Genomic DNA, 24,635 nt, shown 5'->3' with positions numbered 1-24,635 from the left:
TTTAAATAAATTTGTTACAAAAAATTAATCTGATTTGTTTCTAAACACTGCCCATTTTCTTATATAATGATGTATTATAACTACCTAAATGTTCATCCAAGAAATTAAGCTTCCCTTTTTATACTCGCCGTATCAGACGACCTATGATTTCGAGGGGTTTTCTGTAGTATTTGAGAGTCATCTTCTACGCTGACATATATGGTAATTTCCACCTCCCAACACTTGCAGATCTAGGGGAAGCAGTCCTAATGAAGTGATAAAGTTGATTACTTCGATTATGGACAAATCCTGGTGCTATCACATGCTATTTCAAGTGATTACTTATTTTAGTAGTTTAATTACACATCCTTCTCCAATATATCCTTATCTCCTTCCGTGCCTTTCCTATAGTTGAACGCCTGCTTAACCCCTATAAGCATCCTGCATTTATTGACAACTTTTTTTTAGATATCAACATTGCCCCTACATTTATATGCACAATTAATATTTATCTCATAAGTTTGATCATCAGTGAAGGAAAAGTATATGGTTATTTTAAACTCCTTATAGACTGGTGATTAACAGATGCACTATAAAACAAGATACTAAAGATATGACTTTCATGACCAACAGTTTGTGTGCAATTTTTTAAATGCTAGATACATACATATATAGAATATAGTGTTACAGAATCTGCCAAAAATATCTCCAGTACCCATTAATTACATTTTCGTACGTTTTATGCAACACACTGGGAACAAATATCAGTTGGACAAAGAGTTCTCATTGTTTTGCTTTGTATCATTTGTTGCTGCAATTTGCACAGTTATCAAGTTTGGTTTGATTAATAATGCAGTTATAGGGACCAAAGGAATATGTTATACTGAAAAGTGACTGGGGTGAATATTTTTGAACAGAGTATTAATACTGGAAACTTTTTAGTGCATTATAGTGAATGAATTTGCTGTAGTGAGTTTCAATGTGTGTTGCACTTTTATATTTTAACATCATTTCTTGAGTATTTTGTCAAACCTGAAAAAATCATACTTATGAAAAATTATCAGAGTTGGCTGATAGTTCTGAAATATAGTGCAAACTTGGATTAATATAACATTTAAAGAGCATGTTAATGAACAATTGAGGATGGGCTGACAATTTGGGATTTAGCCAACCAAATTGTATTCTTATTGCTTAAAACCAAAATTATGGTACAGCATGACAGAATTTCATGCAGACCAGGGCACTGGTTAAACAAGGCCCCTGTTATTTTTTATTGGGAAACCAAGGCTAACAGTGGAAAGTCAACGTCTCGAAAATCCAAAATTGACATTTGCAGAGTTCAAGAATGGCACCATCAACACAAGAATCATCTATGGAAAATAAATGGAACTAGCAGAATTGGATAAGTACCAGATTGACATGACATACATTACCAAAAGGAAGGAGACTAAAACAGGGGAGATTTTTCTGAGAAACAAATACAAGATATTATATTAAGGCAATGGTGATAAGGATAAAGAGATAGCCAGCATTCAAACACTAAATATGAGGACAATCTTAAATGGCAGGGAGCATCACATAGAGCGATGTGTATAAATATCAGAATAGAGAACTGGCCAATGATGGTTCCACAGAAGGTTCTGCTAAGGAAGAAGTTGAACAGTTTTTCAGAGCATTAAAGAAAGTAGCTGACACAATGAAAAGGAAAAGTTGATCATTGTTAAAGATCAAAACAGTGGGGAAATGACTACTAGACATAGAAATGTTTTGGTAAAGTTTAGAGAAAAGAGCAAAGCAAATAATAACGGTAAATGCATGCTAGATTTCTGTTCAGGACATGGACTAGTAATAAAACAAAACACATTAGTCAAGAAAATGTTGATTCAAAGTGAAAGGAATGTGGTGAGGTTGTCTGTGAGGATAGAAAAATCAGAACACCATGGTGGACTCAAGGTTAAAGAGGTGATCAAAAAAAAAAAAAAAAGGAATCATATTGAAAGCTTCTATCAAGTTTGCTTGTTCTCTGGGAGAATGCAGAGACAAATATAAGAAAGCAAAGCACTGTAAAACTAGCTAAACAAAAGCCATAGGAAGACTTTGGTAAGAACATTGCAAATAAAAATCAGGAAGGTGTTAAAATATTCTGGAGTCTATTGGAAAAGCTCTGAAATAGAGGAAAAAGTATTATAAAAGGAATCAGAGATAATAAAGATGACATGAAAACTAAAGATAGTGTAGATGTCTAGAGTGATTACTTTGAAAGATTGCTAAATGAAACAAGCAGTGACAACACTTGTTAGAAAATGCTCAACAGAATGCAATCAGGAATACACACACACACACACACACACACACACACACACACACACACACACACACACACAGATAACCCTTGTATAATGCGGTCTACAAATTGCAGTAATCCTTCATCTTTTCATATATTTTTCACCGCATGACTTAAAAATCAAATTTCTTCGTTAAATTTGTGTCTGCGCGTATCGCGCATGTAGTTATAAGTAGCGAATTTTAGGGGAAATACCTTTTAGCATACATGTACGTCAACTGTTTACCTGTAAGTGTTAATTATTGTTGAAAGTTGTCTTCGTTTTCTGCCAGGAAAACGTATTAAAATATCGTGTGTTAATCTAAAGCTGAGCACTTTATTTTCTGGTGAGTTAAATACAATATTTAATGTTTTTTTTGTTTTTTTTATGTAAAAAAATTATTTCTATAGTAATGACCGCTTAAAGGGCTTTTGCAATATGGTTGAAAATGAAATTAGTGAATTTAAATTAGGAGGAACTGGTACAATTAATAGATGACGTTGAACCAAATGGCGGGGGAAAATTTTGTCGAAGATTCTGATTGTGATGAATCCGTTAAAAAATTCAGTTTAAAGAAATTAGCAGAAGGATTGGACTTGGCAAGAAAGTTAGGAAGCTATTTTACTGATAAAGATCCCTCAACGGAGGGCTCCGGAGACAATTGGATATTTGTTTAGCTCCGTATTATGAACTTAATAAAAAAAATTGCAGCAGAGTTGTAAGCAAGGTCTTATTACTAACTTCTTGATAACTAAACCAGCCAAAGTATGCAATTAGAATTATACAAATGATGACCAATCGATTTCAAGTGACGGCGACTTCCGGCCACTCTTAAATAAAGAAATTCTGATTACCTGTAACATCTACGAAATGTTTGTTTTGAAGACAGTGATGACGATTAAAATATGCACTTTATTATGTGCAATGATGTTTACGTACAATTTGTAATTTTATAAGTTTATACTATGTATTTGTTCCGTAGTTTATATATTTTCTTAACTTACACGAATTACAAGAATTAAATAAAAAAAAATATTTTTATTGGGTATGTCATTGTTGTTTATATAATTAAAAAAAAAAAAAAACGATTTCGGAACCTAACCCTACTTTTTGTATGTGATCCGAATCTCGCATAACGCGATTTATATAACATGGCATTTCTCTGGAACCTAACATCTGCGTTATACGAGGGTTACCTGTATATATATATATATATGTATGTGTGTGTGTGTGTGTGTGTGTGTGTGTGTATATATATATGTATATCATTTGAAGTAGAAGAGTTATCAAAAACTGAAAATATGGAATGACAGCTGGAGTAAGTGACAATCCACAAAAATCCTCAAATATGGAGGTATAAGAGTTTTACAGTGTATAACTGAGAAGGCCTGGTCAGGTGGTCCACTTTCAGATGATTGGAGTAGGGCTCCCATACCATTTATAAAAAGGGAAAATAAAACTGAATGTGAGAATTAGAGAGGAATTTCTCTACAGAGTGTTCCTGGTAAGATTTATGCAAGTATACTTGAGAAAAGGTTAAGAAAAATTATGAAAGGGAAGCTTTTAGAAGAGTAAGCTGATTTCAGGCCAAATAGAAATTATCAGGATCAAATTTCACTTTAAGACAGATATTGAGAAATCACAAGATATAACCTATCTACATATGTGTTATGTAGATATGGAAAAGGCATATGAAAAAATGGCAAGAGAAAAGCTGTTCAAAATGCTGCAGTTATATGTTGTAAATGGGAAACACTATCAGGTATAGTAGTATATAGTCTGTATTTGAATTGCAAGTCAGTCACTGGAATTGAAGTAGGTATAAAGGAAGGTTATGTTAAATCAGGTGTGTGAGACAAGGGTGCACATTATCTCCACTGTTATTCATCATCTACACTGCTTGGAAAGAAGTCAGCAGCCTCCCCCCCCCCCATGTGCAAGGTGCATTGTGCCATGTAACGAGTTGCATTTGTAGCCCATGTAAATCAGAAGAATATGATGTTCCCAAGTCAGTGCAACTGCGTCCAAGTGAAATGGTTGTGAGAATGGAACTGACGGAGTTTGAAAGAGGCATTGTGATAGGATGTCATGTTGCATGCCTATCTGTTTGCCAAATTGTTGACATATTGGGCCATCTCAGGTCAACAATCAGTGATACCATAATGAGATGGAAGTGCTGAGAATCAATTGCAAGTGTTACCTGCAGCGAACAACCCACCACACTCATTGAACATGAAGGATAATATATAAAAACTGTCATTTGTTGGCCGAGACATTGAATGCGGAGTTTTAGAAATTGACTGGAACATGAATCTGCAGAAAAACATTCAGAACCGAGGCTCACAATGTGGGTTTCCTTGGCAGGATCGCAATATACAAGCATGTTACTTGAACCAACATGCAGCATCATTCATCTTGAGTGGTGCAAAGAGCATGTACAGTGGAACGTGGAAGCTTGGATAGCTGTATTATAGAGAGATGGATGGGTGTGGTGAATGTCTATTAGCAGAGTGTGTAACTCCAACTTTGAAATTCAGAAGTGGCAGTATGATGGTATGGACCAATTTTTCTTGGTTTGGCCCCGGACTTCTGTTTATGGTGCCACAAACATTGAACTCTGAGAAGTATCAACATTCTGGACAGTGCAATGCTTTCTACTTTATGGCATTTCTTTCAACAAGACAATGCACAGTATCATAAGGTTGCTGTTGTAACTGCATTGTTTGTGGATATGAATGTTGTCACCACACTTGACTGATCTCCACAGAGCCTTAATATCAACCCTCTGTGCGATGAACTGGAGTGTTGGGTGAGGTCAAGGTATGTGTGCGCCACAACTGTCCAGGACCTCATTACATGCCTAGAGGAAGAATTGTCCAAAATTCTTATCAATCATTATCGTACACTTGTGGAAACTATACACTATAGAATTACTGCAGTCATCACAATGAAAAGAAGTTCTACATTTTATAAGGGTGGATAGCCATGGCTATCTGCTCCTCACGCTATGGTGTTCATTGATTTCTTTCCAAGCATTTTTGTGGATTGTCATTATATGTGGATCACATTTTCAATGCAAGTATATTAAACCTGATAACAAAATTGGAGATGTTAATCTGAGCTCTTTACATTATGCAGATAATGTTATACTTCTAAATAAAGCCAGTTCAGGTCTACAGGATTTCCTGACTAAACTGAATAGCTGCTGTAATAAATTTGATATATAAATATACAGTAAAAAGACAAAGACTATGAAAATAGCCTAGAATATGGAAACATCAGTTGCATTCTGAATGGTGAACCTAGAACAATTAAAACAATTCAGCTATTTAGTGACAATTTTTAGTGAAGATGGTAAATTAAATATGGAAATAGACAACAGAATTAGCAAAGCTGGTATGGTAGGAAATCGACTGAATTAATTTATATGGAATAAGGGAGAAATTAGTCAAAACACTAAGCTAGCTGCATTAAGGGGAAAAAAAAAAAAACTTGATCAAAGACTGGAGACCACAGATAGAGAGAGAGAGATTGTAGAGTGAACAGATGTCTGTATCATATTAAAAATTAAGATATTAGGAAAGAACTTGATGTCGTTAGCTTTTATGAATGTGTTTCAGAGCTAATCTCAGGTGTGTGTGTGTGGTCTTTTAACCAGAATGGGAGAGGAAAGGTTACCAAAGTGAGTGTTTTGATCAGAATGGTGGGAAGAAGACAAATATGTGATCTGATGATATTGGAATCTTAATAGATAACATTGATCTGGAGGAAAAAAATTCTGATTAGAAGTTAGTAATGATCTAAATTTCATTTCTAATAATATCCTATACCCTCCCCTCTCCCTCATAGGTACATGTCAGAAATTTGATTATGATGATTAAAGCTGCATTTTAGAAGAGCCCCACTATTTACACAATCTTACCCTTAACAAAAATGTATACTGGCACTATACCAAATGATATATACATGTTGCATTATCAGTTTTAAAAGCAGCTTGTATGCAGTCCAATGTTGTTTCTAAAAAGTGACCAGATTCATGTCCTAACATGTATTCTATTATCAAAAAACTCATTGCTGTTTTAAATTCCATTGCACAGTATTCATCCATCAACCTCCATTGACACCTGTAGAGTTTCATATAGTGGCATCATCTCAGCAACTAACTATGCCATAAATGTTTTTTGATAGAGAAAAAAGTATGCTCGGCATATGATCTGTGCCATATGACACGATGCATTATTCTGCTGGAAATAACCATTAACAGATTGATAAAAAGAAGAATGAAAGGATCTACCTAATTGGTAATGATGTTCAGTGAACAACCCAGAACAATTCAGATATGTCTGCCATGATAATCAGAGACCTTATTTGTGCACTAAGAAAACATTGGTCGTGTGTAGTCTGTCATGTTGTCTCAACTGATATGATGGGGGTCCAGATATTGTCTACCTTAATCAGTGGAGAGCAGCTGTAACTGGGATTCATTGAACCAGGATGTATATCAGAAGACTTGAATTAACTGTATTGCCTGTTCAAGTGTCATACTTATCTTGGATCTTTACTTCAGCCTAGATGGATGTTGCTTTACAGAGGGGAAAGTGTATCCAATACCTTCCTAATGATACTTCATGCTATTCAGAAGGGAGTAATTCAGTTTCATAGATACTCTCTTTCTACCTTGTACTTCTTCTATTATTATGCTAAACTGGCCAGCATTGTTGGGGAAAGTAACCATGCTGTCTTGTTCTTTGAGACCGCTCAACAAGTGGATTTCTTAGTCAGGAACAGATTTATGTGAACTACAAAGTTAGTGATTATGATAACCTTATATAACAGCTTGAAGCAATGCCATGGCATAAGAAGCTACAAGGAAAGAATGTCAGTAGTGCATAGGTCGAGGATTGTTTATGAGAAGCAGTATTAGGCTGCATGCACAGGAGCTGCCAGAAGGTACTCAGCATGCTCACAAGCAACACAAAGTGCTGGCAAGGCAGGTGACCAGTAGAATAAGAAAGGCTAAATTAGATTATAAGAGAAAATTAGCTAACCAGGTCGTCAATTGTACTATGTGGCAAGTAAGAGGAAGAATGATTGTAGAAGGATAATTTAGGTCCTTGTTGATTGATAGTGGTAGGATAGTGACAGAAGCAAAAGAAATAGTTGAGCTACTAAGCAACCACTTTGCAACAGTGTATTATCTGGGTGAAGACTTTGCAATTACTGGTGTAATAGAAGCTAATGTGAGTATTGAAGTACATGAACTGGAGGTGCTCAGCATATTGAAGTATATCACTGGGACTGGACAGTATGTTGGCTCATGTGCAAGAGAATTGGCAGTGCCTCTGAAATAGTTGTTTAGTCTAAGTCTTAGCTCTGGCAAGGTTCCTAGGGAATTGAAAGAGGATAAGATAGTTCCATTACATAAAGGTGGCTTCAAGACAATAGCAAATTACAGGCCATTTAGTCTCTCAGGAATGGTAGTCAAAACAATGGTAAAGTTGGTTAAAGGTAAAATTCAGGAATGGGTAGATAGAAATGTGATATTCTGTTGGGGGGGGGGGGAGCACAGTTTGTGAGATGTAGGTCTTACCTTAGTAATTTATTCACATTTTATAACTGACATTGGAATTGGAAATTATTGGAAAAGTTCGAGTATATGAAAATGGATACGAGGTTGGTGGTATGGACAGGGAATGGGCTGACAGACAGTTATAAGAAGGTGGTGTATGGTAAAATGGAATCTAGGTGAATGAGGGTGACTAGTGGAATGCTTCAGGGCTAGTACTTAATTTGTATATTAATGATATAGGTGAAAGATTTAAGTGGAGATATTTAGTTGTTTGCTAGCAATTGAACTTAGAAGTAGTGATTGATAATGGTGATTTAAATAAACTGGTTGTCGATTAATGTTGCAAAATTTAAGGTAAATGCATTTTGGGATGAAAATATTATATAGTTTTTGTATCATTGGTAGTACTGGATTGTGGGGAATTGACAAGGTTAAGGATTTGGGGTGATGGTAGACAGAGAATTGAAATTCAGAAGACATATTGCAAAATGGCTGAAAGGATTACTTGAATGTTGAAGAACACATTGGCAAGTAAAAATAGGGGGATTATTATCCCTTTTTATAAGGCTATGATTCAGCTATATCTTTACTGCTATTGTGCATAGATTTGATCATCTGGGTTTCTTGGTGATCTAGAGGCAGTGCAGAGGATTCAGAGACAAGTGACCAAGCCGATGATAGGTCTGTGGAATGTTCCTTATAGAGATAAATTGAGGGTTTGTGGGTTGCAGTTTATTTGTTAGAGGAGAGGACATGAAAACTTAAAAAAAGTTACAGGAAAATGATAAGATCTTATAAGTTACTCAAGGGATTCTATAAGATTAATACAAAAGGGAGTTTTCAATATGTTACTAGCATAGAGAAGATAAGGGGATGACCCTTATCTTCTGTAATGTACTGACAAGATTCTTTTCTTGGAGAATGGAGAACAAGTGAAATGGATTGCCATAGGCTGTTGTGTCCTAACAATGAATGAGTTTAAGGAGTGGTATGTTAAGTATTCCTTGAATAATAGGGTGGGTCTTCCATGACGAGTCTTGACTCCATGGAAATACCTGTATAGTAGTACCTTCCATTCCATATACCTCTGTGCTTTGGTACATCCTTTCTCATTGTCTTCTCCAATGTTTGCAACCTTCAGCTGTTTGAGAAATGTATGAACACATTCCTTCTTTTTCCTTTATCTATAAGCCACATATGAGACTGATATGGTATAGATTTTGCAGTCTTTTGTGTTTGGATTGATATTGCAAAATGATGGGAGTAACCTTTTTATGTTCCAAGTATATAGCATCTGTTCCTATGCTTACTGTGCCTGTTGCTACATTTTATTAGCAGACGTAAGTAAACTGTGTACTTCGTTAGTCATCTACTGCTTTATTCCATTTGTGAATAGGCCTGATGCTTATCATTATGATTGGCTCCTTTGCAAACCATTTTTTGTTAGATCGATTTTGGCCTATCTGGTAATTTGTTGGTTCCCTGTGTGTTATTAACAGTGTCACAGAGAAGACTTATAAACATGTCAAATTAGTGTATATTCTGAAATGTATCATTATTATATAGATTCCCTCCTCCCTCCAGGAAATCTGGGACTAATTGGGGGAGGCCGTATATTGCCCACACGTACTGTGGATAATGTGGCCACTGCCTCCAGAGACAATTTATTCCAATCATTCACCATTTTCTGTGAGAGAAAAATCTAGCTTTCATCCCTTGACTACATTCATTCTCAGCTTCCATGAATGTCTTCTTCCCATCCTCCATAAAATGAAAAATTACATCTACTGGTATTCTTTATGACCCTTTCAGAAGCTTGTAGGTCTCTGTGATATCATTCTTCTTTCTCCTATTTGTTAGCATCTGCAGTTCAGAAATTCTCAATTCTGTCCTCATAATTTGCATTCCACAGTCCTGATATCTTTAACACTCTCCTTTGCATCCTCTCCGCTGTATCTAGAAACCAGTAGGTCAGATCTATGCACATTAGTGCAGGTAAAGCCTTATAAACAGTAAGAATGACTTCCTCATCCTTACATGTCAATGATTGTTTCATTATTGTAGTTTTCCTCTCAGTTGTATTTGCAATCTGTGTTGTATGGCCCTAAACTTCAACTTCTTATCCACTAAAACTCCACAATCCCTAGCTTGATCAGTTTCAAGCATTGTCCCATCAATATAATATGCCATTGGATAAATCATTACACCAGAGTGCATAAATTTACTTGAACTTATAGCAGATTTCAATGTCTATAATTCCATCCTATTCAAATCATTCTACATGTCAATCACATGTAGTCCTCTCTGCCTATCTTTGCATCATCAGCAAAAAAAAAAAGTGAAAGCAGTGGACCAGGGACTGGTTTATATGGTATACACCACTGTTTTTACCTTAAATCTTGCAGACTGTACACTAATTTTTGATGTCAGTGAGCTATCTCTTATACAAGCTAATAGTTTATAATTCACTTATATCCTTTAACTTGTGCAACAGCTTTCCATTGTGTATCCATTCATCCACTCAACCATGACCCTTCCCTTAGTCATCTCGTGCAGTTCTTTGCAAAAGTTGTTCTTATGCATAGGTTCTCACTATTCCTCCCATCATTTACTTCATCTGACTCTCCATATTAGGTTTCATACCAGTAAATAATTTCTCCAGACTCTTGATATCAAATGCATGCAATTGCAGACTATCCCTTTTATATAAATCTGCTTTTCCTTCAAACTTATCCTTCACACATCCAAAAATACAACCAACCATTCCATCTATGCACCCCAAACATTGAATCTTTTGCCATCATAGACTCTGTTCTTAATTCATTATCATCACATCCTGGTAATACACTAACAATTTTTACTTTCTTCACTCTTTCTTCTTCCACCAATTCTTTGATATCCCATTTCATACTGTATTTAGCTACTTAAATCCTTTGCATTTGTTATATTTTTGATTTTTCTTCTCAAAAACTTGCAGTATTACTTTATCATCAATGGTATGTTTTAATCACTTTACCATTTATTATCCTTTTTTATATTTTACTTTAATTGATTATCATTACTTGCCTGCTTCAGTGCATTTTTCCTCTTATTAACTTTCTTGTCCTTCTACTCCTCTAAATGCCTCAACTTATTTGAATTCTTACATCTTCTGTTTAATAAGCAGTTTTAATCTTCAGATTTCAAAAGTTAATTCATCATTGATATTGTCATGTTTCTCATTAAGGCAAGCTTTCTTGTTCTGAACTTCACTATTTCACAACATTCCTTTTTGTTGCTGTTCTGTTTTTGTGCATTTTTAGCATAATTTTATGGCATTACGCTAATATAATATCTTAACAGATATCCTATGAAATACATCAAATACAATAAAAATAAAAACATGAAAATCAGTAATATAATACAAAATACGAATTTTTCTAAGAAAAAAAAAACAAAATCAAAAATCACGAGAGTTAAATAAACTGAATCGTATGCCTTGAATCCAGTCCATTTATCTTTCACAGGTTAGTTTAGAAAGTAAGAATTGTTTCAAAAAATGCTTGCTGAAAAAAAAAGAGACATGCAGAATTTTTTTGTTTAATTAAAATTCATTTTGAGAGATAATATAAATCTTGTAATATTATTATAAATACTTATAAAGTAGAAATGTCTCTCAATTCTTGTAATTATGTTGGTCTTTAAAAAAGAGTTATATGTCTAGTGATACCAGAGCTGACTTCAGCACCTGCATCGTTTTGCAAATTTATTTGTTGGCTGTCTTATATACTGTTACAATATCACATTTTCAACAGTGCACATTTCATTTTGCTGCATGGGGTTGTAAAATTAAAGGACTGCTTCATACTTACACCATGCTACTTTTATTGCTATTTTAATGTGATGAAATCCTGTGCCTTACTGTATACACTGCCTGCCCGTTAGTCACTTAGTTGCCATCCGAAAATATTAAATGATAAATTCCAGAAATCAACATTTCGTAAGTTTTTAAATTGCATGCCATTCTGAGTAGTTCTCGGTTATCAGATCTGATGTCATGGTATCACATTGCCCATGTTCAAGTAACCCTTATTTTACTTAATAATGGTCCCAAAGTAGTGATGCTCGCAATTCGGATATACCAAAGAGAAGACGTAGTAAAGTTCTTCCTTTTAATTGAAAAGGTGAAAGTTCTCGGCTTCATAAAATAAATAAAAGTATGCTGAGATTGCCAAGATTCCGTTTCATATTCATGTAACTTTTATTATAGTATATTGTTATTGTTCTATTTTATTGTTAATCTCTTACTGTGCCTACAATGTTAATAAATTAAACTTTATCATAGGTATGTATGTATAGGAAAAAAACATAATATATAGGGCTCACCACTATCCATGGGGGGGGGGATCTTGCAACATAACCCCCACGGGTGGGGGGGGGGGACTACTGTATAAACATCAGAATGAAAGGTATTACGTATATTTAGCAATGTTTACGTGGTTGGTTATACAGGCGTAACATGACTCATTGGCAATGTCAGCATGGAAACAGGTGATGCGGTTTCCTCTTTCTGGGTATGCTAATTAAATTGCTTTGTCCTTGGAAGGAATGAGAGAGGGTTAAAACTAGTTTCAACACTGCCTTGTATACAGCTAGTTTAGGGTTTTGTCTAATTTCTCTTATTCTATAGGAATTTGTTCATTTCATTCCAGCTTTGCTAAATCTCTTTCTATGTTTAATTTGCAATCTTTGTTAAAAACTTAAGACTAAATAGCTGAAATAACATGTTCTATAGATTTTCCATTCAGATGCAGTTGATGTTTTCAGTGTTTCTTCCTATATTTATAGTATTCTTTTTATTTCTGAATGTCAGTACCAGATTTCTTATAGCAGTTATTCATTTTAGTTAGGGAATCCTGCAGAGCTGAACTGGATTTATTTAGAAGTATAACATCAGCTACATAAAGCAAAGAGCTGAGATTAACATGTCCAGTTTTGATATTAGGTTTAATACCACTTTCCTTCATACATAACGTGATCGATGTAGATGATGAATAATAGTGGCGATAATAATGTGCACTCTTATCTCCCTGATTTATACATCAAACAATCCTGTTATTTCCTTCAATTCTAAAGCTAATTTACAACTCATATATAGATTATGTATTGATACAGTGTCCCACTTACACCATATAATCGTAGAGTTACGAACAGCCTTTTTCTTCGCATTTTGTTATATGCCTTTTCCAGATCTATAAAACTCGTTATATTTCATGATTTTACAAGTGTTAAAGTCTTAAATTGAAAATCTGATCCTGACAACTCTGCTTAGCCGATTTGACCTTAAGTTCTCATTTCAGGCCAAATGGAAGTCATTTATATATATAAAGTTGAAAACAGCTAGAATTTCATTTGAGAGTTGCTATATTTTTAAAACAGTTCACAAATACTAATTTTACAAATTTTCAGCTGAAAAAAAAAATTCTGAAATCAGTAATCATCAATTAACATCAAACAAAAATAATAATAAATTATAACATAATATTCCAATAATTGCTTGTTACTTCTGGGCTACCCTGTGTATCAAAAACTTTGTAAAAATGCAGCTGCCTAACATGGGAGGGACATAATATATGGTGGTCATTCACGTTACACCTGATGTGCAAGACACAGCTTGGCATGAACGTGGTATTTTATTTTTATTTTTTTAATGGCATTTAAAAAAACAGCCAGTAAACTGGAAAGACAAAAATAAGGCTCGAGAAAGAGAGCAAAAGAGATTAAGAAGACATGTTTGAAAGACTGTTCAGTAAGCCAGGAATTTTCACCGGTGTATGACTGACAACTAGTAACAGTATTAAATTAACTGCCATTTTGGACAGTTATATAATACTATTACTTAAACTATAAAACTTCCATCAGCTATCTCTAAACCAGAGAATTTTAATAAGGTGTTGACACCTTTTGGCAACTGGTATATGGTGATATGAATTCTGCATTACTTCCACCTTAGTATCACCACCTCTTGGTCTGGCTCCCACTGATGAAACCTCAATAAAGGTTGAAACCGTTCTGGGTAGTGGCCCTTCCCTTAATGCAAAGCATTATACATGTCTGCAAGGAGACGTGCTTTGCATTATGGAAGATACTAAGGCAAGTGATCAGAACTTACTCCACCTTTACCACGAGTTGCCCCAGTCCTGAAAATACTTCAGGTGCAAACTTCGTTTGCTTACACTTGGATAAAGGATTAAACCAAATATATAATTGGTAGCATAGCCAAGTGAAAAAACTTTCATCAAACTAAAGTGCATCCATATCACCATGAAAAAATCTAACTATACATGATGGAAAGAAAATGAAACCTCGTTAGAAGCAAGTGCCATCATGCTTGGAAATATTTTTATAGAAAATTGTTAATTCAGGAATTTAGTATGAATTCTTTGACCTTCAAAATGGACTTAGAAATGCAGTGAATGGTTTTTTTGTGTGCAAGTGCTTTGATTGGTAACATGCTTTGCAGGATATCGAGCTTGCTGTTCTTTGTAATATATTGACACTCCTGGTTTTTTATAGGATTTTTTTTTTTTTTTTCCCAGTATTAATGAAAAATTCTTGTCATCCCATCCCTTTTGGAAAAATAAAGGTTTAAAGATATTGCAACAGTTGGGGGGGGGGGAGTTACATTTGTAATGAATGTTTTGGAAAGCTTTGTTTTACTTTTTACACTTTCCTAAAAAAATTCCTTTAAAAATACAATAGAAATAGAATACTATCCTTGGTGGCATGTGGTTAGTTTAACAGGGCATTGTTGCAGGTGTCACAAACTAATGTTTGTATCTACATATCTGGTATCAAGTATATACACTATGCTCAAACGTAGATTGTTGGTTTTGCACTCGTTCACTTTCTATCTGCTTGTCTATTTTTTTATAGTCTGTAACAAATGTGGAGTCAACAGGTATTTATATCATCCCTGATGTAAATGGGTTTTATTGATGAGATATACACATCCATTTCCAAATTAAATGTAATACCATCAGTTCTGGAATTATACTAAAAGATAAATAAATTATCGATCCACTGTATAGGATCAGATTAATTCCTTTTTATTAACTAGATATTAAAATTTCACTGCCAGGGTTTGGGGCCCATCTACTTTCCAGCTTATTGGAGACTGGAAATGTCTTGATATTCCATACTTCATCTTGAGAAGAAGGTTTTTAGATATCTAATCCTTAGCATGCCCATGGTGCTAATATACCATAGATTTAAAACCATTTGTTGTTCGGGTCCATGTAAAGAGTATAAGTTATAGCAATTGGTATCATCTAATAATGGTTAAACAAGTGAGAATGGAAAACATTAGTAACAAATGAAGAAGAAATTTGTTCACAAGTTTAATTCATATTATTAATATTAAAATATCTTCATGTGGGCTAATAGAGAATATTTAGAAAATTTTTTAAATCTGTTGTAACATAAGAGTTTTCCCACATTCTAATTTTTCTATCTGGAAGAATAGAACTTTATTAGAATACCTTTTTATTGGATGTATTTCAGGTACACATCATCATCCAGTCCTTTTCCAAAGATACTAATCAAGGATATTTATTTTCCACAGTGAAGCAAAATTTTATTATATAAAATAAGATAAAATGAGCAAAATATTCTTTATGAAATAATGCAAAAATCTATTATAGGATAAGTTTGAAGCTCATTTTTATGAAATATCTTTCTTCCTTAGATACTTAGAATTTAATTTTTATATGTTACTAAGTTTGCAGTACAGTACAATTAAACATAATCAACTCACTATCCCCATAGACAATTGCTATTCTAAAGGTAATTCAGTATAGCAGATATGTACTATTGCAAACTTTCTACATTCCTTATGAATTTGCTAGTGAGAGAGTTGACTGCATATTAAGTTAATAAACGTAACTATTTTAGTGTTTTCTCCTCCATTTTACTAAGGGATCTTCTTGAGAGGTAACAATTTTGTTTTTATATATTTTTTTATTTAAATACAGAGTCAAGACTTGGCAAAAAGAGAGATCCATCAGTCCGAGCAGTTCTTCAATCATATATTGATAAAATAACAGAACCAGTTGTAGGTAGGTGAGTTTTAATGAATAAAAGATAATAGTTATTTGCAAAATATTCATTTTTTTCCATATTATACTGGAATATACTTGAATTATATTTTTGGATAATACAGTAAAAATTCAGTTGGGAGTTCGTGGCATTCAAAATTTTACACAAAATTGCTCTATAGTTTAGGGCCCCCATATTTGCTGGATTTGTATTATTTTGTCTATTTTTATTTATGCCAAGTGTGTACATTATAAAATTTTTGAAAATTAACAAGAACACATCTACTTGGGTAGATGTGTTCTTGTTAATAGAATGTGTTCTTGTCAAAAGGGCAGTTCTTTTTTAAAGACTGATTAAACATGTTTTCAAGTTATGCTTTATCTGTTTTCTACACATTAAACTAAAAGAATGGTCACCAATTAGAAAGATAGGGAAGAGACCAAAATTCATAGATATGAGAAGTGAGAATTGATACTAGTTGAATGATATATTTCTTGTGGTGAAATTTATGAATGTGGAATTTGATTTTAGTACTTTAAACTTCAAAATGACAGATGATAAAATTCCCAGGACTTAGATAAAAATGTTCGATATCTCCAACAGTATTATACGGAATATATATATATATATGAATGAAATGATCGAGAATGGAAGTTAACCAACTAAGTAGGAATCCAAATAGAAAATTTTATCTCAGATATCCATCTAAAATATCACTTAGTCATTTCAGATACATGGGATTAAGTGAAAACAGTACATAAATTAAAGATGCCAAGAAATTATATTCTTTGTTTAATCCTTTATCCAAGTGTAAGCAAAGTTTGCGCATGAAGTAACGTCACGACTGGACAAGTTGTATATACATGCTAATGAATTCACATCATTTGCCTTAGTATTATGGTATAGACAGACATGTATAATGCTATGCATTATGGGAAGGATCACTACCCAGACCGTTTTCGACCTTTATTGAGGTCTCATCAGTGGGAGCCATACCCAGACACAGTATAATCAAGTGGAAAAACTTTCAACATCTATCTCTAATTCGGAGTATTTTAGCAATAAGGTGTAGTACCTTTTGGCTACTTGTGTATGGAAATGTGACTTCTGCATTACTTCAACCTTGGTATCACTTCTGGGTCTGGTGAGACCCAGAAGTGATACCAAGGTTTCACTGATGAGACCTCGATAAAGGTCAAATATCTGCTACCAAGTGGTAGCAGATGCTGTTGGGAAGGTGCTCCTCTGGAATGCTATTGCACCCAGTCAGAATTCCTCTTAGTCTGGTTCCTCAGTATCAACTTGTCTGGCTTAGGAGACCCTTTTGGTAGAATATGCTACCAGCTGGTAGAAAATCTGAAGAGAGAGAAAACTGACAATCTATTTGCAAAGAGAGGAAGTCGGGTCATAAGATGGCAATTTGCTGAGGCCCTCAATACAAACCCTATAAAATGCCTTATAAATGTTGTCACGGACAAAAACACAGGTTTCACCATACTTTTCCATTGCACTTGTACAAAGGTGGATATGATGTAGTTTAGGAGATCTGCTGTGGATCTTGATTGGTGAAAACATATTTGGTGGTCATTAATTAGTTGATGTTGAAGAAGAGACTGCTAAGAAGTGTGATCTTCTTCATTACTTTAAACAATATTGAGCTTGAGAACAGTAGGTTGATAGTTGAATCATAGGCACATCACATTTTCTTCAAGTTAGCTGTGCATGGGTTTGTTTCCATGCTGTAGGATGGCTGCCAACTGAGTATAATATAGTATAGAGATGATAAAGAACACGTGCTTTTTCATCAATGTAGATGTGGGATGAGAAGAGTGATGTCAATAAGTCAGTCTTTATGCTGCAATACTAGCATTATACTGTAACTATCTTCATGGGTGGACTGTTGAAGATTAGATAATCCATTTTTTCACCCAGTCCTTAAGACATTCACCAACATCCTTGCCATGTAGGATTCAAACTGTTAGCTTGTTGTTGGTTGGAGAAGGGGGGGACATCCATTCAGCCAACCTACGGATTGTTGTGTTTGTGTGTGTGTCAGTGATGCCAACAGAACTTCAGAAGGCTGTGCAGTTAAGTGCTGGAAAGCCCGAGTCCTGAAGTATTTTCAGGACTGTGGCAACTCATATATAGCAGCTAATGACTTCACATTACTAGGCAAGTGATGTGAAGTCATTAGCTTCTATATATGAGTTGCCCCAGTATTGAAAATACTTCAGGTGCAAACTCTGTTTGCTTCTGTTTGTTCACGTACAGGTATCCCTTGCTTAAAGCAGCAAAATTAATTGCGACAATCCCTTTATATACGCAGCAAGTTTTAATTAACACTCCTTTAAATTTACCAGCAAAAACCTGCAAGCCTTGAGGAGTGTTTCCTGGCCGAGAGAAAGAAAGTCGTGAGCATGATGACGTCATTTCTCCCATTAAGCATTAAGAGTGGGTGTATTACAAACTCCAATTGTTCTGCTGTATTTACAAATTATGTTCTTTGTAAATTTTTTCATCCAAGAAAGAATTTCATCCAAATTCTCTTAATGATCTGTGTGAGAATGTGAAAGTTTTATTTTTTTTTCCACCAAATACGACATCATTGCAACTTTTCAAAGCTTATTTTCTTACAAAGGCATTCTCAAAGGCAGTAGAAACAACAACAGGGGAAAATGCGATTACGCTCCAAGAATTTTGGAAAAATTTTAACATTAAGCATGCAATTGAAATCATTCATGGCTCATGAGAGCTAGAAGACAAGTGTCTTCTAGCTGCATGAGAGCTGTTTGGAAAAACCTTTTGTCAGAATGCTGATGACATAGGTGGTTTTCAAAATCCTGTGAACAACATGGTTGAAGAAATCTTTGCAATTGGTGAAGACCTTGGTTTTGATAGTGTTGATGCAGATGTTAAAGAATTATTGGATTCAAATTCAAAAGATTTCAGTGACAATGGTCTTCTTGAAATTGAACAACAATGCGCATATGAATATAACCAACAAATAGAATGAGGTTCCCAAGGAGATAACAATCAAATAACTGGATGGAATATTCCACAGTTTAGAATCGCTTAAGCAGCAAGTAATGGATATGGATCCAGATGTTAATCAAAGAATGGTTGTTTGCCGAAGTCTAGGAGTCATTTTGCTTGTTATCATAGAATTTATGCTGATAAGAAAAAAACCAAAACTGTTCAAACGACTCTTGATAACTTTTTTTTTTTTTTTTTTTGATAAAAAATTGCAGTAACTAATGTAGGTACAAGCATTTATTAAACATTTACATTGCATTCATTTTTTATCTTTCCTGAAAGAGTACCATATGAAACGAATTATTAATACAGTAATCGATCATGGGCGAATTGTAATTTTTACCTTTGATTAACACGATTTTGATATATTTTAATTAATCGCGTTAATCAAGGGATACCTATATATAATTTCTTCATACCTTTAATTTACGTTGTATGTTTATTATTTTCACGGTATTGATTACAACACAGAATGATAAGAAAATAATTGATATTTATTAATTATTTGCTGATATTTCGCAAGTGTTATATCTAGCATCTTCGAAGCACAAAAACAGTTTGTCACAGTCGAAACAGCAATTTGGTATAACAGTGGGACTAGTTTAAAAAATTGTAACAGACAGCACAAAGAACTCAAGTCCTAATTAGGTACGACCTATGTTGGAAAAAGAGAGAAAGCAAATATTAATGAGATCTTAAAATGATTGTCTCCCAGATTTTTGGTAAATTTATACAGTTGAGGTTTGGAGTGTTTTAAAGCTGCTGTTGATTCCAAAAACAATTTCTCTTACTTATGATGACTTTTGTCTACCACTTTTGTTTTCTTCCACTTGATCCTTTGTGAATGGGTATCCAAGGCATGGTCTGCTAGACCTGACTTGCCATAACAATAGTGCCAGATGTATTTTTTTATATTCACCAAGGCAGATGTAAACAGCTCTTCCTGTCTGTCCATGGTAAGCCAGGTCACAAGAACAGGGCACTTCATAAACTCCTGGATGTGATAAAGAAGAGAGTTTGTCCTTAAGTGAACAGATGAGAGTTGCCAATTTGACATAAGTTTTAAATATGGTGCATAGCTGATATTTATTAAGATATCTTGATATCTTTTCTAGATATCTTTTCAGAAGTGCCTTGAATGTATGGGATGATAACGGTTTTCCTGTAGTCTTGTGTGGTAGGCAATGGAAGGGATTTCTGTGGAGCATTTAGAATTTTTTTTATCCTATGGGGGACCTTAGTCATTGACTAAGGTGTAATGCAAGTGAGTGAGTTCAGCAGAAAGAGCATTGTCATTGGAACAGATAGCTCTAGCTCTCTGAATTAGTATTTTTAGGAGCATGGATGATGATGTGACTGTTTGTGCAAATATCTCCTGATATGTGTCCAAATATCCCTGTAGTGGTCAGATAATTCAAGTTGTCAAGATTTTCTGTGTATTACAAAACACAGCCATTCTTTATTTCTCAAAAGAAAGATCAGGCCTCATTCTATCTCACTTTTAATAATGCTGCTCCACCATCATTCCTTCACTTTTGTCTAATCATTTGCAAACGTTGCAGCTCCTGGTCAACATCCATATATGGTCTCCTTTCTTCATCCCTTATGCCTCTGTCTGTCTGTTGGAATAGTTTTTTCCCTGTAAATACAATTCCCAGCTCTTAAAGAAACACTGGTTTCAAGACCCTAACACGTGTGTGATATTTCTTTTTAGGGTCTTGAAACCTCTCATTTGTGGGGTAAAAATTTTTTTAAATATATTTTTGGGTATTTTATATTCATTATTATTGATAGATTATGTTGTGTAGAAAAGATCTTATAGTACGATATTAACTATTTTCCCTTTAAACTTTAGTATTGTTTCTTTCACTTCAGGTTTGGATTTTATCATAGAACATCAGAAGGGTGACCAAGATGAAATAACCTACAGCTGTGTAATGTGTCATAGTACGTGTACTTCCACTAATGTAGTAGATCACATTTTAGGTACAAAACATCGTTTTCAGTATGTGGTAAGTTTTATATCGATCACTATGAGAAACTAGCCACTTGGTTGAAATTTCAAAGGAACCTTGTTTACCATTTCTTCTATAAAATAACTAACTACAAAACAATAAGTGTTAGAAATGGGAAGTTTTTTTTCTTTTCTTTTTTTTTTCCCCACTTGGTTAGACTATAAATTTAGTTTAATCCTTTATCCAAGTGCAAGCAAACAAAGTTTGCACCTGAAGTATCTTCAGGACTGAGGCAACTTGTGGTAAAGATGGACCAAGCTCTCATCACTCCTTGTCTTAATATTTCCCATAATGCAAAACACATCTCCTTGCAGACATGTATAATGCTATGCATTAAGGGAAGGGCCACTACCCAGACCGGGTTCGACCTTTATTAAGTCTCGTCAGTGGGGGCCAGACCCAGAAGTGGTGATACCAAGGCAGAAGCAATGGAGAAGTCATATTTACCTATACGAGTTGCCAAAAGGTTACCACCTTATTATTAAATTACTTTGGATTTATTATTATTATTATACGGCACCTTCAGGGAGTCCAATGACTCATCGAGGGAGGGCACCTACTCTACAACACTGTCTCCACCACTCATCCACAACTGACCGCAACTACACCAATGCCATCTACCGCTGACCACCGCCACTACTGTTTCCACAGACAATCACAAACATCCACGTCCACAGTGGGATTCGAACCCGCAGCCTTTTGGCTGGAGAGTGGATGCGCTAACCACTCTGCCAGCCAGACTGGCAATTTAGAAATTTAGAAAGATGCTGGAAGTTATTATGGTCTAACCAAGTGGGGGCGGCAGGGGGGGGGGCTTCCAATATCTTGCTCTAAATCCAGAGTAATTTAATAATAAGGTGGTACACCTTTTGGCAACTCGTATAAGTAAATATGACTTCTCCATTGCTTCTGCCTTAGTATCACCACATCTGGGTCTGGCTCCCACTGACTAGACCTCAATAAAGTCGAAACCGGTCTGGGTAATGGCCCTTCCCTTAATGCATAGCATTATACATGTCTGCAAGGAGATGTGCTTTGCATTATGGGAAATATGAAGACAAGGGGCGATGAGAGCTTGGTCCACCTTTACCACGAGTTGCCTCAGTTCTGAAGATACTTCATGCACAAACTTTGTTTGCTTACACTTGGTTAAAGGATTAAACTAAATTTATTATAGTCTAACCAAGTGGGAAAAAAAATTTCCAACTTATAACTATTTGTTTAGTTCCGTGAATAATAGAACTAGATAACAAATATCATTTATGTATGTTACGCTGGTTATAATCTTATATGTAGAATATTAGTGTAATGTGAAATAAATCTTCTTGCATCAATTATCATTTCAGAAAACAGTAGATCAGGAAGCCTATGATCTTATAATGACCATGAAGTTAAAAAAATCCGCTCTTTCTGCTATTGTAGAAGAACGTGTTTCAGAAATGGAAACAAGTCATGGTAGAGGATCAATAGAAGTTAAAGTTGAAAAGAAAAGTAGTAAGTTATTTATTATTGACACTGATTTTGATATGCAAGAAATTCATTTTAATTAAATGAAAAATCTCATTTTCATTTAATTTCTGGTATTGAGATCATATGTTTCTAAACATAAAACAGGTTTATTAACATGAACAATATAACCCAACAAGTTTTGTAAGTCATTGGACTTATATCATTAGGAGTACAAGACTTGTATAAAAAGACGAGGAAAAAAATTAATTACATGTAGGAAATGTTATCAGATTTCGAAAGTAGTACATATAAACAAAGTTACTAGGGAAAACGTTCTGTGCCATAACACATGTGATATCCCAGTTCCAAGGTTGTTAGATGTTTGATGAATGCAGACCAGGCTTTGTGTAGGATTAAACCTTGCTTGTCATTAATTGTGGGGGATATAAAATATTTTTGAGGCTTTTTTAAATTTTCTTATAAAATGAGAAACAGAAATGCCAGTTATGATCGATATATGGTATTTCTGTTTTTTGCTAAATTACTTGATAGTCTGTATTTGTTGTACATGCATATCTTCCCAGACTGTCCTGTCTAGCCTACATAGCAAATGCACACACGAGCCATTGCTCGTGTGTGCATTTGCTTATGGACATCTTATGGACTCATGTTTTTAGGCAGAATGTGGTTTTGGATGCAAGAGCATCAGAATCTTATACATTAGCAAAAAAAAAAAAAAGCCATTTTAACATTGTAATCACAAAGCAGCGTTGCAGCTTTATCTGTAACATTCTTGATGTAGGGTAATGTAACTGCATTATTGAAATCTTGTTTCCGTGTGTAGAGGCTTAAGTGCTGTGAGGACATCATGTTGGAGGCTTAATGGATTGTATGCAGCACTCAGAAAGGATTAAAACAGAATTTAATACTTCCTATATTTCGTCTCAGTCACTGAGACATCTTCAGGGATTACAGAAAAACTAATGTAACAAATACCACACAATACTAAGCCCAACCACGTGGGTGACTCTAAAGTACCATCTTTGTTTTATAAGCGCTATATTTGGGTTTATATATTTATTCCTATATTTCATCTCAGTGAATGAGATGAAATATAGGAAGTATTAAACATGTCTTGGATGCAACCCATAGGATCTCATAGAAAAAAACCACCATGCTCTCAAAACAACAAATTCAAAAAAGAAAGTCTATTTTTAGAATCAGCAGCAACTCTCAGAAATCAACCAAATTTTAATAAATACGGTTGCATTAAGCTTCCTAAGATTTGGGAAACACTTATCGTCAGGTGCTCCACCTGGATAGGACTTTAGAGTCACACATGTGGTTGAGCTTAGTATTGTGTGGTATTTGTGTATATGTTACATTAGTTTTTTGTAATCCCTGAAGATGTCTCAGTGACTGAGACGAAATATAGGAAGTATTAAATTCTGTTTTAATCCTTTCTGAGTACTGTATACAATCCACTAAGCCTCTAACATGATGAAATCTTGTTTATTTGAAGGAGATGTCAGAAGCTATCAAGAATTTTGTTAATCATCTTCAGTTTGTGCCTATTGAGAATGAAAGTATGCTTTTATGCACAAATTCCTCCTTTGAGAGGAAAAGAACTCAGGTATGTAATATGAGATGATTAGTGATTAAATAAATGAAAGTTGCATTTAGTAAGATATGTGGTGGCTTGTGAATGAACCGAGACCATTATTTGATTTATGAAGCGGATGTGTGAGTTTGTGGAAAATAAGATGAAACTGGAAGGGATGGACAGACAGAAAATATATAATGAATTCTTTGTTGAGCAATATACATGGAAAATTTCACCAAGCTCCCTTGCACATTGTGGCCTTGGAAGTACTTTTATCTCCCATTCATCACTCAGTACTTTATTGATCCCATACACAAGAGGTTGAAAGACCTACAATTCATTAATGCCATGGGATGCATGTTAGGACTCAGAAGTTTATTGACTTTTTGAAGAGGTGCAGGTTGTAGTTTGGAAAACAGTTATTGCAAAAGGCTGTTCCAGAGGAAAGAGGTAGGTGAAATAAGAGAGAGAAAAAGCAGGTTCAATGCATTTGCAGTTGTACAGTAAAGGGATGTTTGGCAATTGCTGCTGCTCTTGTGTGAGAACAGCAGCTGACCTAGAGAGCATTTAAAGCAGTAGCATTCAGT

The 24,635-nt window shown here is 34.7% G+C and overlaps 1 protein-coding gene across 1 annotated transcript in view; it reads left to right on the top strand.

The window, feature by feature from the left end:
* LOC150105489 (uncharacterized) overlaps positions 1-24,635 on the top strand; it is a 134,818-nt gene that overhangs the window by 91,717 nt on the left and 18,466 nt on the right. Inside the window, exons 7-9 of the mRNA XM_090394205.1 lie at positions 15,885-15,968; positions 20,857-20,993; positions 22,343-22,490. Of these exons, the coding sequence (XP_090250331.1) occupies positions 15,885-15,968; positions 20,857-20,993; positions 22,343-22,490 (369 nt within the window). The remainder of the gene's footprint in view (positions 1-15,884; positions 15,969-20,856; positions 20,994-22,342; positions 22,491-24,635) is intronic.

The sequence above is a fragment of the Typopeltis vanoorti genome, chromosome 6, assembly GCF_054136105.1.
Source record: "Typopeltis vanoorti isolate ZY-2024b chromosome 6, IOZ_Tvanoo_1.0, whole genome shotgun sequence".
Lineage (NCBI taxonomy): Eukaryota > Metazoa > Arthropoda > Arachnida > Uropygi > Thelyphonidae > Typopeltis > Typopeltis vanoorti.
Note: the sequence above shows the minus strand (reverse complement) of the source record. Positions and strands in the feature narration are given on the sequence as shown.